Source organism: Heptranchias perlo, chromosome 40 (genome assembly GCF_035084215.1).
Source record: "Heptranchias perlo isolate sHepPer1 chromosome 40, sHepPer1.hap1, whole genome shotgun sequence".
NCBI lineage: Eukaryota > Metazoa > Chordata > Chondrichthyes > Hexanchiformes > Hexanchidae > Heptranchias > Heptranchias perlo.
In genome coordinates, this window is record NC_090364.1 from 1,732,029 (window position 1) to 1,749,252 (window position 17,224).

General features: G+C 47.5%; 1 protein-coding gene across 2 annotated transcripts; it reads right to left on the bottom strand.

Annotated features, from left to right (window-relative positions):
* Positions 1–1,275: 1,275 nt before the first annotated feature.
* LOC137305469 (G-protein coupled receptor family C group 5 member B-like) lies at positions 1,276–12,404 on the bottom strand. Of its 2 annotated transcripts, XM_067974306.1 has the most exons (4): positions 12,229–12,404; positions 8,269–9,248; positions 4,165–4,235; positions 1,276–2,665 (listed from the first exon to the last, which is right to left on the bottom strand). In XM_067974306.1, exons 2-4 carry the CDS (start codon positions 9,245–9,247, stop codon positions 2,546–2,548), a joined length of 1,170 nt encoding a protein of 389 aa, XP_067830407.1. In that variant the 5' UTR covers position 9,248; positions 12,229–12,404; the 3' UTR covers positions 1,276–2,545. The 2 variants fall into 2 exon arrangements, with proteins under 2 accessions (XP_067830407.1, XP_067830408.1); XM_067974307.1 differs by lacking the exon at positions 4,165–4,235.
* Positions 12,405–17,224: the final 4,820 nt, after the last annotated feature.

Below are 17,224 nucleotides of genomic sequence, written 5' to 3' on the forward strand. Positions count from 1 at the left end.
CCCTGCCGATCCACCGTCACAGTCACCTGAGCTATCTTCCACTTTGGAGGTCAAAGGTAGAACGCGTCCTCAGGGTCACCATGTGCAAGTCTCCAGACAAAGGAGGGAAGAGCGTCCCCAATGCCGCTCTGATCCTGATGGCCGCCTTTGTGTGAGGCTGCCTCACGATGTGTGTAGAGCCCCAGTGCGCAAACACCAAGTGTCACTACGTGCTGCGGGACGCACTGAAGTGAGGTGCGGCCTACACAAAGGCTCTATGGGGAAAGGCCACCGGTATTGTCCAGCGTGTATTAGAAGGTATGTTCTGTGTTTTGAATTGTAATAATGAGATCATGGTTTGTACAACCTGCATTGTATTGGTTCGAACTATATTGCTTGAAATTGTGTCCTTTTACATCGAACTCTATTTCATAAAATTTTAAGATTCACAAAATATATTTTGAAATATATTAAAAAAGGTCCCAGGTTCCATCCTGGCCCTCGTGTCGACTTATCTGATCTTGGTTAGAGCAGCAGATGTGGGCAGCTGGTTACATCCCCCCCCCACAGATCCCCCTCCCCCCTCCCCCTACACATCCCCCCTCCCCCCACATCCCTCCTCATCCCCCCTCCCCCTCCCCCCACACCTTCCCCCCCTCCCTCCCCACACCCCCCCACACCCCCCTCCCCCACCTCACACCCCCCTCCCCCTCCCCCCCCCACACCTTCCCCCCCTCACCACATCCCCCCTCCCCCATCCCCCCCCACAGATCCCCCTCCCCCCTCCCCCTACACATCCCCCCCTCCCCCCACATCCCTCCTCATCCCCCCTCCCCCTCCCCCCACACCTTCCCCCCCTCACCACATTCCCCCTCCCCCTCCCGCTCCCCCTCCCCCCACACATCCCCCCTCCCCCCACATCCCTCCTCATCCCCTCTCCCCCTTCCCCCCCTCCCTCCCCCCCACATCCCCCCTCCCCCCTCCCCCCTCCCCCCACACATTCCCCCCCCCCCCCCCATCTCGCGCTGGAGGAACCCAGAGACTGAGGAGGTGAAATTAGTCTCGGGCAGAAGCACAAAACGGGAAAAGTCAACGGAAAAAGGAAATCAGAGGCGGGGGGGGGAGGAAATCGGGGGGGGGGGGGAGGAAATCGGGGTGGGGGGGGTAAATCAGGCAGAGTGTAAATCGGGCTGTTGATTCGCTACCTAAAAGACCAATTTAACCCCATGTCTTCCCCTGTTTCCCGTTTCCCCGTTTGTTAAACTGATTTAAGGACACAGTAAACAAATCCTTTAAATAAACTTTATTGCAGCTACAAAAATGCTTCATTTCAGTTTGGCAGAACAGTAAAAACACTGACGTCACACTTTACAATAGATTAAATAACATTTACATCAAATATTACACGGATTTGCAGTAATCACACTCCGTCAATGAGTTTTGGAAGTGTATCGAGAGGGGTATAAAGTCTTGAAATGTCAGTGAAGGGTCACCTCTGACCTTCTCCATTACACAACTGGGTTACTTATTTTGGGGAAATAAGTTGAGATCAGGGATTGAATGTGATTGGCCATTACAGGCGCAATGAATCCTCCCTCCCAGACACACAGTCACAGACAGAGCCAGAGACATGAGCCAGCAGCACTGAGTGGGGGGGCAGGGGGCAGGTTTACTGATTAAAATATCTGGGCAGAGTTAAAAGATGAAAATCAAAATAACGACAAGAAATGTCCCAAATACAGGAGGGTCCCAGGGTTCGAGCTGATCTCAGGCAGGGCTGGCTGCAGGGACTCCAGAGCCCTCCCCCCACCTCCCCGGTACCCCGGGTTTAGGTCAGGGAGATGGGGTGGGGGCTTCACTCTGCAGCCACTCGAGGGAAGATGGTGCGTGTGGACAGAGCGAGGCTCAGCTGCGATTATTCCTCCATCAGGGAGTCTCCCCCAACCCGAGCTCCAGGCTCACATGCGAAGAATGACTCCTTGGACCCGGGCAGCTCCTAGAAGGCGAAGATTGTGGAGTCACAACCCACGAGAGGGAGTCAACACCTTCGGGAGAGGAGGGGAGAAAGTGGAGAGAATGGAAGAAATTCAGCACCTCAAACGCAGACAGTGTCAGCCAACGGATATCACCTCAAGTGTATATAAAACACTCGCTCTGACATCATCACCAGTAGGATACATGCAGGACAGATCCTTCTCGCAGTGAGATGTGGCAGAATAAATCTCATGGTGGATTTTCTGCTTCATATTGCAGGTTAAAACGTTAATTTGTTTTTAGTTTTCTATTCCTGATCCCAGTAAGTATCCCTCATGTGCGATTTCTTTTTGTAACATTCAGCCGAGCCAATCTCCAAAGTATTCACAGCACGAGCACTTTGATCTCATCAATCAGGTAACCAGGGAACGAGGGTGATTGGTGGCCATTGTTCACACTTCACATGATTCACGAAAGCAGGTTTTACGCATTAATGGGCCGAAGCGTCCAGGAACTGGAGATGTTGTGTTGAGGGGAGTGGGAAGCTCTGTATCAGGACATGCCTGATGCTTCTGCAGGAGCCTGGGCTGTTCTAGAATGCAGTCTGCCTGTTCTGGTAGTTAAGGTAAGGATCTTGTAGGAGGGGCGTGGGATAGTAATTGGGCCTGGTCTGTGGTCGAGGGATTGTAAAGTCCTGAGGTGAGGCGTACATCTAAAACACAAAGGAAGGAAAATTAGACCAGAGTCTTGGGAAACGGTTCATCCATTACATAACCTTGGACTGTGGGACCAAGTCCCAGGATTCTGACTGCATTAACCTCAGTTAGGAGTTCAATTATCTGCTATCTGAGCTCACAATCCTTAAGTTCGAATCTCAGATGAGAGGGGTGCAGAGTTTGTCCAATGGACATTTCCATCTTCATTCTTATAGGGTCTCTAACCCCACTCCCCAGGAGAGATGCTCCACATGCTGTGACTGAGGCTCCCTTCCTCTCACCCGACGGGTGTCACACGGTGTAGGTAGATTGGCATCTCTGTGCACTGTTCATCCCTTGAACGTGGGCCGATAGCAGGTGGAGCATCAATCAGCCGTGGCTGCACAGCTCATTTTGAACGACGGGTGATGGGAGCCAGGTGCTCTGAGTGCTTCCACTTGAGCTGTTACCAGGGAGATTTGATGGAGGTGTTCAAAACCATGAGGGGTTTTGATAGAGTAAATAAGGAGAAACTGTTTCCAGTGGCAGGAGGGTCACAGATTTAAGATAATTGGAAAAAGAACCAGAGGAGGAGGAGAACTTTTTTTTTTTTACGCAGCAGGGGAGTGGAACTAATTGGATAGCTCATTCAGAGAGATGGCACAGGCATGATGGGCCGAATGGTCTCCTCCTGTGCTGTGTGATTCTATGACTTTATACCCAGGCTGTGGGGAGCTTCACAGTGAAGACCCCAGGACTGAGTAAAGCTCCACATTAACCTGCTTTATTACAAAAAACTCCCAACAACTTTCGGGAGATTATTCTGATGAGTTCATCAGATTCCCTGATTCTTAACTCCCATTTTTCACTTGAGGAGTGGACCCGAGAAGGTGGGGAAGAGTCTGAGTTTGATCGATGGATTCAGATTTCAGTTTCCCTGCCTGGCGAACATGGATTAGCCCAGATTCCTACAGTGTAATTTCAGGTCCCAGCCCCTGGTGGCAACAGCTGAGGCCACACTGGCCTAGTGGGTCCAAACTGGGCTGAAGCGGTCAGTTCAGAGCTGAGAATGGCCAGCTTGCTTTGAGTGGATTGAATTACATCTAACCCTTCTGTTTGAGCTTTGGCACGGAGTCGGGGAGTGGAACCCTGGGATCATTTAAGGACAGTTCAATGCTGTGAATGGGAGAGGGGTGATGGGTACAGACTTTGGAATGAGCTGGAATGGGTTTTTCTCATCTGTAATGGTCTTGTGAACTGTGCTGGTGCTTGGTATATAAAGTACAAAGCTGTACAGCACTTGGTAGCAGCTGCCTAGAAGGCAGCATTCATAGGAAGATAGGGACAGGAGGAGGCCATTCAGCCCCTCGAGCCTGTTCCGCCATTCAATTAGATCATGGCTGATCTGTATCTTAACTCCATTTACCCGCCTCAGTTCCAGAACCTCGATACTGATGCACGACAACAGGCTGAGTACAGAGAAAGGTTACTGATGGTAGCAGGAGGCTGTACTTACATTGTTACTCACTGGGATAGAGTTGCTGTACGTGGGCAATGGGACATTATCGTCGCGATCCACTGTGAGTACTGTGTAGGCAAATGAAATCAGGTGTGAGAGAAAACCAATAACCGAACCAGCCATCCTGTTTGAATAGATCAGCCCTTCTCTCTACCTTCACATCGATACATCCTGGGAATTTGTATAGAACCATATAACAGCGTCTACACTTGCAGAAATCCCAAGAGTACTGTGAGCAAACTGGCACAGACCAACAAGAGAAACCCAAAGGTACCAACTTGCACGTCTCATAACAACAACTTGTATTTATATTGTGTCTTTAATGTAGAAAAGATCACAGGGTATTTCACGGAGGGAGGAGGAAGAAAAGGCGCACACAACCCACGCCAATGTGGAGTCCAATTGAATCCCAATAATTCTTTCCCATGTGGTTTTCTCTGTATGGCCGTAATTCTTACCCATGCTCCTTAGCACAGTTGAAATTACCATATGAGGCCAACAGAACAGGATCATCTATTTGCACTTTAATCACTCAAAAAAAATAAAATCTCATGCGGGAGAGCTTTGAAACATTGGCATCTTTGTAAACCAGTAGTGCCAGTGCCTGCCCTCTGTGGAAATAGTGCCAGCATCGACTACAGCCTGGTACAGAGTGTGGAAACCCCGAGAAAGGGCCTCACTCTCTTTTAGATCATAGGAAATTTATATAACATTGGCAAAACACCCCTTGCACTGCTGATAGGGGAGTGGGTGTCTGGGGTCTGGAGCAGACTTGTGATGTTTAGCTGCTAACCTGGCATTTTGTTTTAACGTCACTGCTCAGGTGGGGAAGTGCTTCTGAGGTTTGTCAGAGTTTAATTGCTATTTGGTGAGAGAAGTTTTACAGATTGCCAAGAACTTGTAAATTTCTAGCTGCAAATCAGGAAAAAACAAACATGAAACGACTGACTTTCTTTCTCTCTTTAAAAAAACTTTGACACTTGGCGTGTGACAGACACTCAAATTTTTTGCATAGATCTTAAGACGTATTTTTCTATAGTTGTGTGTTCAGTGGAAGAATAGTGACAAATTCAGATGAATAAAATGATGTTCACCAACAGTGCAAAATTTAATCTCTGAATTGTTAATTATTAAATTAAAATTTGTTCTAAATGGAAATATGTTAGAAAAGTCAAATGTATAAACAATTGCTGCTGTCTAAATTGCTGTTATTTGAAAGTACGCAACCTAAAGGAATTACAGGGTTAAATTATGAGGACAGGTCGCATAAACTTAGTTTGTGTTCCCTTGAGTTTAGAAGATCAAGGTGTAATCTGATTGAGGTGATTAAAATGTTAGAACAATTTGATAGGGTAGATACGGAGAAACTATTTCCTGTGGTGGGGAATCAAGAACAAGGGGGACACAATCTTAAAATCAGAGCCCGGCTGTTCAGGAGTGAAATCAGGAAGCACTTTTTCCACATAAAGGGGAGTGGAAATCTGGAACTCTCTCCCCCAAAAGGCTGTGGATGCTGGGGGTCAATTGGAACTTTCAAGACTGAGATCGATAGATTTCTTTTGGGTAAAGTTATCGAGGGATAAGGAGCAAAGACGGGTAAATGGAGTTGAGGTGCAGATCAGCCATGATCTGATTGAATGACGGAACAGATTGGAGGGGCTGAATGGCCTCCTCCTGTTCCTATGTTCCTATGAGTTAAAGTGAGTAGTGGGGCAGTGTGTCAGCATGATGCACAGTGCATAGTTCTGAGGAGTATGTGCTAAACGGTTGTTTTTCAGACGGGAGGGAAGTATACAGTGGTGTTCCCCAGGGCTCCGTATTGGGACCACTGCTCTTTTTGATATATGTTAATAACCTGGACTTGGGCAGACACATGGCAGATTAAATTTAATGCAGAGAAGTGTAAAGTGATACATTTTGGTAGGAAGAATGAGGAGAGGCAATATAAACTAAATGGTACAATTTTAAAGGGGGTGCAGGAACAGAGAGACCTGGGGGTGTATGTACACAAATCTTTGAAGGTGGCAGGGCAGGTTGAGAAAGTGGTTAAAAAAGCATATGGGATCCTGGGCTTTATTAATAGAGGCATTATTTTTTTTATTCGTTCATGGGATGTGGGCGTCGCTGGCGAGGCCAGCATTTATTGCCCATCCCTAATTGCCCTTGAGAAGGTGGTGGTGAGCCATCTTCTTGAACCGCTGCAGTCCGTGTGGTGACGGTTCTCCCACAGTGCTGTTAGGAAGGGAGTTCCAGGATTTTGACCCAGCGACGATGAAGGAACGGCGATATATTTCCAAGTCGGGATGGTGTGTGACTTGGAGGGGAACGTGCAGGTGGTGTTGTTCCCATGTACCTGCTGCTCTTGTCCTTCTAGGTGGTAGAGGTCGCGGGTTTGGGAGGTGCTGTCGAAGAAGCCTTGGCGAGTTGCTGCAGTGCATCCTGTGGATGGTACACACTGCAGCCACAGTGCGCCGGTGGTGAAGGGAGTGAATGTTTAGGGTGGTGGATGGGATGCCAATCAAGCGGGCTGCTTTGTCCTGGATGGGTGTCGAGCTTCTTGAGTGTTGTTGGAGCTGCACTCATCCAGGCAAGTGGAGAGTATTCCATCACACTCCTGACTTATGCCTTGTAGATGGTGGAAAGGCTTTGGGGAGTTGGGAGGTGAGTCACTTGCCGCAGAATACCCAGCCTCTGGCCTGCTCTTGTGGCCACAGTATTTATGTGGCTGGTCCAGTTAAGTTTCTGGTCAATGGTGACCCCCAGGATGTTGATGGAGTACAAAAGCAAGGAAGTTATGCTAAACCTTTATAAAACACTGGTTAGGCCTCAGCTGGAGTATTGTGTCCAATTCTGGGCACCACACATTAGGAAGGATGTGAAGGCCTTAGCGAGGGTACAGAAGAGATTTACTAGAATGGGACTTCAGTTATGTGGATAGATTGGAGAAGCTGGGATTGTTCTCCTTAGAACAGAGAAGGTTAAGGGGAGATTTGATAGAGGTGTTCAAAATCATGAATGGTTTTGATAGAGTAAATAAGGAGAAACTGTTTCCAGTGGCAGGAGGGTCAGTAACCAGAGGACACAGATTTAAAGTGATCGGCAAAAGAACCAGAGGCAACATGAGGAAACAATTTTTACGCAGCGAGTTGTAATAATCTGGAATGCGCAGCCTGAAAGGGCGGTGGAAGCAGATTCAATAATAACTTTCAAAAAGGAATTGGATAAATACTTGAAGGGAAAAAATTTGCAGGGCGATAGGGAAAGAGCAGGGGAGTGGGACTAATTGGAGAGCTCTTTCAAAGAGCCGGCACAGGCCCGATGGGCTGAATAGTCTCCTGTGTGTATCATATTATGAAACTTTAAACCTGATACAAGCCAGGAGTGCAAACCCAGCATCTGCAGGTACAAGACAAATTGGTTACCTTGTTGATCAACTTTCTGAACGAGCAGGTACAGACATGCCGTAAAACCGACATATTGCTACAGCAAGCATAGTGTTACCAAATAACAACCCCCACTCCTTTACACCCCACCAATAAAGTTCACCTGTCTGCTAATGGTTACAGTGCAGGCCCGGTGTTGAATGGAAGATTGTAATCTGATGAAATCTCGCACTAGAGTGTCCCTGACTATCTCTAATCCCCTTCAGGTGCAGTCACACTGTAATGGCATTGTTAGTGTGAAGTGAGTTAGCTTTGCACTAATGTTGCAGTTACAATGTACAGGCAGTTTGGATCCGACCTGACATTGGAGCGAGGAGGAGTGAGATTCCCTGGACGATACGGTCTTACTCCAATTTATGTAAGAGTCCGTTTGGGCTTTGACACGATTAACACTCCGAGAGAGTGAAATTTGCCTTGGGCCATGGTGGACCCGGAGCCTGGCTTGTACCCCTCTCGAAGTTAATGGGAAAGAGGTCAGGCAGGGTGTAAGACGGGCGGCCAATCCGCTATCACCCTATCACCCCCCAGGTTTAGTGTCAGTGCCGAGGACATTCTAAAGTAATGGAGTATGAATGCACCATTCACGGTGTTGAACATGGATCTCCTCTCATGGCTGTACATTAGGTACCTGCTCATTCTGCATAGTACAGTCACTCACCTCTGGCTGGCTCCTCTAAGATGAACACCTGGTTGTCCACACCCTTAATTCCTATGCGTTGTTGATTCTGAGCTGCTCTATCATTGGGCTCATCTTCAGGCTTTGCAGGGCTAGTCATTTGACAGAGTTCAGGAATCGTGTAGAATATGATGAAGACCAAGCCGTTGGAAACCAGTGCTATGCTGAGTGTTGGATTATCCCACTGGGGACTCTTGTTCAGTGCGACGTTACCACGGACAAACATAATGATCCACACCACCCAAATAGCTATGGAGAAGAACATGGTAATGAATACATGTAGACCGTGCTTCTTCCATTTTCTATATTGGCCACAGAAAGTGAACATGGAAAGGATGAACGTCAGGGCCATTAGGAACATAATGTAGATCAACAACATGACAAAGTCTATGGAATCGTAGAAACAAACATTAGAGAATCTGACGCTTCTGAGCACCAAAAACTCAATGGCAATGATGACTTGGACCAGTGTCAGACTCAGAGCCAGGCCAATCATGCACCATCCTGTGGGACCTCTTCCTGAACGCACCAACTTCAGCACCCTCCACACGTGGGCCAACAGACAGGAAAAACAGACGGCGAAAAGGACTCCCCAGAGGAAGATCCTGGTAGGACATGTCGTCTGATCGAATTTGATGATGAAAGCAAATGTCAGGCCAAAAATTCCCATGGTGCCGAGGAGAAAGATGAACTGGATGGGCACGCAGACTCGCTTCCTACTGTCGGAGATGAAAGGGATTATGGCCAGCAGGACGATGATCAGGATCAAGGTGCTTAAGACTCCAAAAACTGCAAGAGCTTCCAGAACAACTCCCCAAATAGCGTCTAGGTCGCACAAATTGAAGTAAACTGATAGGAGGTCAGAGCTACAGCCTGTGGGTGGAGTGAGCTGAGCCGATCCAAGGTCAAGTGCAGACAATAGAAGCAAAAGGGGCAGAGTCGGGATTATCTTCCAATTCATCCTGAAAGAAGAGACTATTATTACAAGTTGTAAAATTAAAAGCTTAAAATGTAGTTTCTCTGCTTGGGAATATTTCATAGATCCAGATAGAAAAAAAATTAATCTCTGCTCCGTTATCAGTTTATATATTCATTGTCGGGATGTGGCAAGGCTGGTATTTATTCTCTAGTTGCCCTTGAGCAGGAGGTGCGGGGCTGCCTTCTTAAATCACTCGTTTCCTTTTAAAGTATGTTTAAAGTAAATAGTGAATCACCTTGACCAGGGCAGGGCAGGGTGTGGATATGGGAGTTGTGTAGATGGGCTTATCCAGTGTTTCATAATTTCATTCAGTCTGGGTTCTGTATACCTCACCCTATATGGGCTGTAGGGAATCGTTGCCTCATTGTATCGACACTTGTCTGCAGCCAAACTTTTGGTTACATATATTGGAGCCCTGATGTATTTTTATTTTTTCAATCTTATGTATTCGACATAGAATCCTTTCCTGGTTGTAGACAGGATTCAAGGCATTTTCTCCCCATTGGTCCTCTCTTTACCCAAAGACCCTGACTCACACTGAGGTACAGTTCTGTGAGTAACAGCACCAACCCATATACCATACCCTGCTCCATTCTCCATGTAGAAGCACAGGCAGTGAATGGTGGGCAAGACAGTTGCAATTGTGAGGGGCAGTTACACCCAGTCCTGTCTTCACCCAGTAAAGGTGTAGGTTCACTTTCCAGCAGGAGTCACTGGATAGTGATGGGGAGCAGGAACCCTGGTGGTTTATTCCCCTCTCTAGACAGGGATACTGAGGCCAACTGTAGGACCCACATTGCCATTCACAGCTAATTCAATACCGTCCAAGGTTTGAACCTAGACCACCCTGGTCCATATGTCTCAAGGTCACTCTGAAGGATAGAATTTCCGTGGGGATTCTCCCGATTGCCCACCATAACATGGATGGAAACACCAGAGAAATGGCTGTACACGGTCAGTTACAGCATTTCTCCGGAGTTTCTGCTGAAGGTGAGGTGGACAATCAGGAGAATCCCCACAGAAATGACTGGGGCAAGTGATGTATTTGCCCCTTGAATGAGGGGATCAGCATCAGATAACAGCCATTTTATTATTTAAATACTAAAGAGAAAGGAAATGAAATGCTGTGAATTGTATTACACTAACGGCAATTCTGTGGCACCGACTGTGACCCATTGCCATGGCAGGGCACAAATCCTCAAGAAACTACAACAGAATCCCAGAAATCTGAATGGCCAAAAGAGCTGAATACATGAAGACTGGTTCATCATTCTTGACTATAGGACTTTGTGACAATTTACATATGGAGGAGATTGTTGAAACCTGCGTTCGCCAGGATCAGACTGATGTGTGCATGACTCAAATATTGGGCTGTTGGGGCACAGGCAAGGATCGAATGACAGGGGGAACACGGACAAGGATCTAATGACAGGGGAACACGGACAAGGATCTAATGAACAGGGGGAACACGGACAAGGATCTAATGACAGGGGAACACGGACAAGGATCTAATGAACAAGGGGAACACGGACAAGGATCTAATGACAGGGGGAACACGGACAAGGATCTAATGAACAAGGGGAACACGGACAAGGATCTAATGAACAAGGGGAACACGGACAAGGATCTAATGAACAAGGGGAACACGGACAAGGATCTAATGAACAAGGGGAACACGGACAAGGATCTAATGACAGGGGGAACACGGACAAGGATCTAATGACAGGGGGAACACGGACAAGGATCTAATGAACAGGGGGAACACGGACAAGGATCTAATGAACAGGGGGAACACGGACAAGGATCTAATGAACAGGGGGAACACGGACAAGGATCTAATGAACAAGGGGAACACGGACAAGGATCTAATGAACAGGGGGAACACGGACAAGGATCTAATGAACAGGGGGAACACGGACAAGGATCTAATGAACAGGGGGAACACGGACAAGGATCTAATGAACAAGGGGAACACGGACAAGGATCTAATGAACAGGGGGGAACACGGACAAGGATCTAATGAACAGGGGGAACACGGACAAGGATCTAATGAACAGGGGGAACACGGACAAGGATCTAATGACAGGGGGAACACGGACAAGGATCTAATGAACAGGGGGAACACGGACAAGGATCTAATGAACAGGGGGAACACGGACAAGGATCTAATGAACAGGGGGAACACGGACAAGGATCTAATGAACAAGGGGAACACGGACAAGGATCTAATGAACAGGGGGGAACACGGACAAGGATCTAATGAACAGGGGGAACACGGACAAGGATCTAATGAACAGGACGGAGATCTACCAATAAAAGCGGACCCCACGACCCCACCCTGCCAATCATCGCTCCCACCCTCCCAGGGAACATTCTCCGACCGCTCATTAATACATTTCCAACAATGTGATAACATTCCTTTAATTTCATTCAAATCGAGTAGAAACCCCCCATTATCGCGATCATTGAGCGAGTTGTGTCACTCTCTGCTCACTCTCTGTTCACTCTCCGCTCACTCTCTGGTCACTCTCTCTCTCTGTTCACTCTCCGTTCACTCTCTGTTCACTCTCTCTCTCTGTTCTCTGTTCACTCTCCCCTCACTCTCTGTTCACTCTCTCTCTCTCTCTGTTCACTCTCCCCTCACTCTCTGTTCACTCTCTCTCTCTGTTCACTCTCCCCTCACTCTCTGTTCACTCTCTCTCTCTGTTCACTCTCCCCTCACTCTCTGTTCACCGCTCGCTTCTGAATTCCAGCTTTAGAAAAATACCGAAAATAAAATCCCTCCGACTCCGTCCTGATCAACAAATCAGCAGCCTGAGAGCTCGGGTTCAATTAATTTGTTTAATTTGAAAAAAAGGTGGAAAAGGAGAGAGAGAGAGATTAGAAAAGCGGGTCAGAGTGGAGTTTATTTTGGGTAAATTATTACTTGCAAAAACTTCATAAATACCCGGAGTTTTCCATACCTGCCGAGAGTTGGGGTCCGGGCTCAGAGGGTCTCAGTCACTGCTCCGGGTCACACTGTCCCGCCGCTCCCCCGCTCACCTTATATCCTCCAGCTGTGTCCAGGTGTGTCCAGGGGTGTACGTCAGTTGTCTCCTGAGCGAGTTTCGCCCTGAAGGTGGTTCCGCCGGAGGGGGTTGAGTCGCTGGTTTGTTTTTTTGAACCTGATTCTGCTGCTTGTTGATTTTCTCACAGCTCTCGGGGTTTCTGGAATAAACACATTGCTCCAGTCACAACGGCTCAATCTGCACTGCCTCATTTAATATTCACACTGCACTAACTCTCCAACTATTCTCCACCCCTGTAAAAGAAAAGATTTGCATTTCTGCAGCTCTTTTCACCACCTCAGGATGTCCCAAAGCTTCACAGCCAATGTTGTACTTTTGAAGTGTGGTCACTGTTGTAGGGAACCTGGAAGCCAATTTATGCACAGCAAGATCCCACAAACAGCAAATAGGTCTCTCTCTCTGGCTCTCATGCCCAGAGACACCACCACACAGGTGCTATTTGATGTCAGCCATGGCTCAGTGGGCAGCACTCTCGCCTCTGAGTCAGAAAGTCATGGGTTTGAGCCCCAATCCAGAGGCTTGAGCCCCGTAATCCAGGCTGACACTCCCAGTGCAGGACTGAGGGAGTGCTTCAGTGTCAGAGGTGCCGTCTTTCAGATGAGATGTTAAACCGAGGCTCCGTCTGTTCTCTCGGGTGGATGTAAAAGATCCCATGGCCACTATTGAATGAAGAGCAGGGGAGCGGTGGCTATTAAATTGCTGCTTGTGGGATCTTGCTGTGCATAAATTGGCTGCTGTGTTTCCTACATTACAACAGTGACTACACTTCAAAAGTACTTCATTGGCTGAAAAGCACTTTGGGATGTCCTGAGGTCGCGAAAGGTGCTATATAAATTCTATAAGTTCTTTCTTTTCATTCCCCAAGACCCATCACCAGACAAGTCATAACCAACCCACACCCCCCAGCAATGGCCTCCCTCAGGGGCTTCTCAACTCCCCAAACTGCCCATATCAATGATTTAGACTTAAATGTAGGGGGCACGATTAAGAAGTTTGCAGATGACACAAAAATTGTCCGTGTGGTTGATAGTGAGGAGGAAAGCTGTAAACCGCAGGAAGATATCAATGGACTGGTCAGGTGGGCAGAAAAGTGGCAAATGGAATTCAATCCAGAGAAGTATGAGGTAATGCATTTGGGGAGGGCAAACAAGGCAAGGGAGTACACAATAAATGGGAGGATACTGAGAGGTGTAGAGGAACAAAGGGACCTTGGAGTGCATGTGCACAGATCCCTGAAGGTAGCAGGACAGGTAGATAAGGTGGTTAAAAAGGCATACGGGATACTTTCCTTTATTAGCCGAGGCATAGAATATAAGAGCAGGGAGGTTATGCTAGAACTGTATAAAACACTAGTTAGGCCACAGCTTGAGTACTGCGTACAGTTCTGGTCACCACATTACAGGAAAGGAGTGTTGCCAGGACTGGAGAATTTTAGCTATGAGAAAAGATTGGATAGGCTGGGGTTGTTTTTTTGGAACAAAGGAGGCTGAGGGGTGATTTAATTGAGGTGTATAAAATTATGAGGGGTCTAGATAGAGTGGATAGGAAGGACCTATTTCCCTTAGCAGAGAGGTCAATAACCAGGGGGCATAGATTTTAAAGTAATTGGTAGAAGGATTAGAGGGGAGTTGAGGAGAAATTTTTTTCACCCAGAGGGTGGTGGGGGTCTGGAACTCACGGCCTGAAAGGGTGGTAGAGGCAGAAACCCTCAACTCATTCAAAAAGTATTTGGATGTGCATTTGAAGTGCTGTAACCTACAGGGCTACAGACCAAGTGCTGGAAAGTAGGATTAAGCTGGATAGCTCTTTTTCTGCCAGCACAGACACGCTGGGCCGAATGGCCTCCTTCTGTGCTGTAACTTTCTATGATTCTAAACTTTATTGTGAGTTTGGAAATAATTCTGGGAGTTTTCATTGATGCTTAAGGAGTTGTTGGTGAGGACGTCAGGTTTGGGGCAGGGGGTGGGAGTGGAATCCAATGACCCTCACTGGGAGAGAATGTGTGTGAACATTGGGCAGGACAGGGTTGTGATGCCTCAACAACAACTACTTGCATTTATATAGCGCCTTAAACATAGTAAAACATCCCAAGGCGCTTCACAGGAGCGATTATCAAACAAAATTTGACACTGAGCCACATAAGGAGATATTAGGACAGGTGACCAAAAGCTTGGTCAAAGAGGTAGGTTTTAAGGAGCCTCTTAAAGGAGGAGAGAGAGGTGGAGAGGGGGAGGGGTTTAGGGAGGGAATTCCAGAGATTAGGGCCTAGGCAGCTGAAGGCACGGCCGCCAATGGTGGAGCAATTAAAATCGGGGATGCGCAAGAGGCAAGAATTGGAGGAGCGCAGAGATCTCGGAGGGTTGTGGGGCTGGAGGAGGTTACAGAGATAGGGAGGGGCGAGGGCCATGGAGGGATTTGAAAACAAGGATAAGAATTTTAAAATCGAGGCGTTCCCGGACAGGGAGCCAATGTTGGTCAGCGAGCACAGGGGTGATGGGTGAACGGGACTTGGTGCGAGTTGGGATACGGGGCAGCAGAGTTTTGGAAGAGCTCAAGTTAATGGAGGGTGGAAGGTGGGAGGCCGGCCAGGAGAACATTGGAATAGTCCAGTTTGGAGGTAACAAAGGCATGGATGAGGGTTTCAGCAGCAGATGAGCTGAGGCAGAGGCGGGGACGGGTGATGTTACGGAGGTGGAAGTAGGCGGTCTTGGTGATGGAGCGGATAAGGGGTCGGAAGCTCATCTCAGGGTCAAATAGGAGGCCGAGGTTGTGAACGGTCTGGTTCAGCCTCAGACAGTGGCCGGGGAGAGGGATGGAATCGGTGGGTCGGGAATGGAGTTTGCAGCAGGGACCAAAGACAATGGCTTCGGTCTTCCCAATATTTAGTTGGAGGAAATTTTTGCTTGTCCAGTATTGGATGTCGGACAAGCAGTGTGACAAATGAGGGACAGTGGAGGGGTTGTGAGGTAGAGCTCGGTGTCTTTACCTAGGCTGACGACACCCAGCTCTACCTCACCACCACCTGATGTGGAACCTGATGTGTCTTCGAACGATGTCACCGAGGGGCAGGATGTAGATGAGAAATAGGAGGGGTCAAGAATAGATCCTTGGGGGAACTCCAGAGATAATGGAGCGGGAATGGGAAGAAAAGCCATTGCAGGTGATTCGCTGGCTACGACTGAATAGATAAGAATGGCCTCCTGTGTTAGAATAGTCTGATAACACACACAGTCTAAGGCTCACACATGATACACTCTGTGGTAGAATAGTCCGCTGCCAATTGCTGTCTAGGTTCACATATGAAAATTGGTCTCTGGATGAATCACCACAAACAGGAAAAGAAAGTTACAGGAGAGAGTAAGAGGCATAATAACTCTCCCACAAAGAAACTATTGATGGCAGGAGGTGGTGCACTGGGGGTACAGTGAGCACCCCCAACTCCACCTCTCTGCCACCAATATTTAGATGATAAATTTATTTGGAAACATGCAACCTTTTTGTCAATTGATTTTATTTTGAGTGGGTCCGTGAACTTCAGGCAGCAGCAGACTTTGTTAATCAAGGGTTTAGATGGGATTGGGGCAAGGACTGACTGAGATTGGATGTTCCTGGAGCCTCTCAGATCAGCAGCACAACTAGTTTTGGTCAAAGTTCCAATGTTTCAACATTATTTTTTCTTCTCTCTAATCCTCTCCCCTTCTCACCCCTGAAGGTACCGACTGTTTCTGAGATACAGGTTCCACAACAGCTGGTGGCCCCTTCAGTACCTCACCCATTGCTGAGTCTTTACGGGTCAGTCCAGACCAGACACTAAGTGCCAGCTATTCAACAGTGGTGGGCATTTCCACTTCCTTAGCCCAAGGTTTTCTGAGGCCAATTATGATGTCAATGGTGTTGTTTCAGCTGAGAACAGTTAACTCAGCACAGAAATTGGAACTTGAGATCCTGCTGGTCAGTTTGGTTCAGTACCACAGCAGCAACTGAACCTATGGTCACCCAACTTTCCTGCATCAAAAATTCTAAAATAATGATGAGGAGCATGGCAAACAGCAGAGCGTTTTTGAAATTCCCCAAATTATTTCAGTGAATTTAATTATTTTCGTGCTTTCTGGTAAAGTTCGCGATCAGAACCCAGAGGGTTCGGTCCAACTGGTTTCCGGTTCCTGTTGCATTCCAGTGGAATAAAACGGTGATAGATTTAAGGGGAAGCTCGATAAACACATGAGGGAGAAAGGAATAGAAGGATATGGTGATAGGGTGAGATGAAGTAGGGAGGGAGGAGGCTCGTGTGGAGCATAAACACCAAGTTGGACCAAGTGACCTGTTCCTGTGCTGTAAATCCTTTAATCAGAAGGAGTAAAAGGTTTTAATACTGAGGAGATGAGGTGGGAGAAATGTATTCTCATTCTGCATTCTCAAGGATTTTTAGATTCTAAATTCCTGTGGCTCTCATTCACTGTGAGCATCAGGTACTGTCAGGTATGGCACAGCTCACACCCTATCCAGCACATCCCATAATATCCTCATCTCCATCTCGTGTGTCAGCTCATAAACTAGGCTTGTATTCCCTGGAATATAGAAGGTTAGGGGGTGATTTGATTGAGATTTTTAGGATTTTGAAAGGAATTGATAGGATAAATAGAGAGAAACCTTTTCCGCTGGTGGGGGGAGTCCAGGACAAGGGGACATAACCTTAAAATCAGAGCCAGGCCGGTCAGGAGAGAAGTTAGGGAACATTTCTTCACACAAAGGGTGGTTGAAGAGTGGAGAACTCTCCCACCAAAGGCAGTAGATGCTAACTCAATTAATAGATTTAAATCTGAGATCGATCAATTTCTACTAGCCGAGGGTATTAAGGGATATAGAGCCAAGATGGGTGGATGGAGTAAGG

What these genes read in the sequence shown, in the direction of transcription:
- LOC137305469 (XM_067974306.1), bottom strand. Translation starts at nt 9,247, where the DNA reads ATGAATTGGAAGATAATCCCGACTCTGCCCCTTTTGCTTCTATTGTCT. An exon ending in CTTAGAGGAGCCAGCCAGAG is followed by an intron (nt 4,236 to 8,268) that starts GTGAGTGACTGT and finishes TTGCCTACACAG; the next exon opens with TACTCACAGTGGATCGCGAC. An exon ending in CTATCCCAGTGAGTAACAAT is followed by an intron (nt 2,666 to 4,164) that starts GTAAGTACAGCC and finishes TTTGTGTTTTAG; the next exon opens with ATGTACGCCTCACCTCAGGA.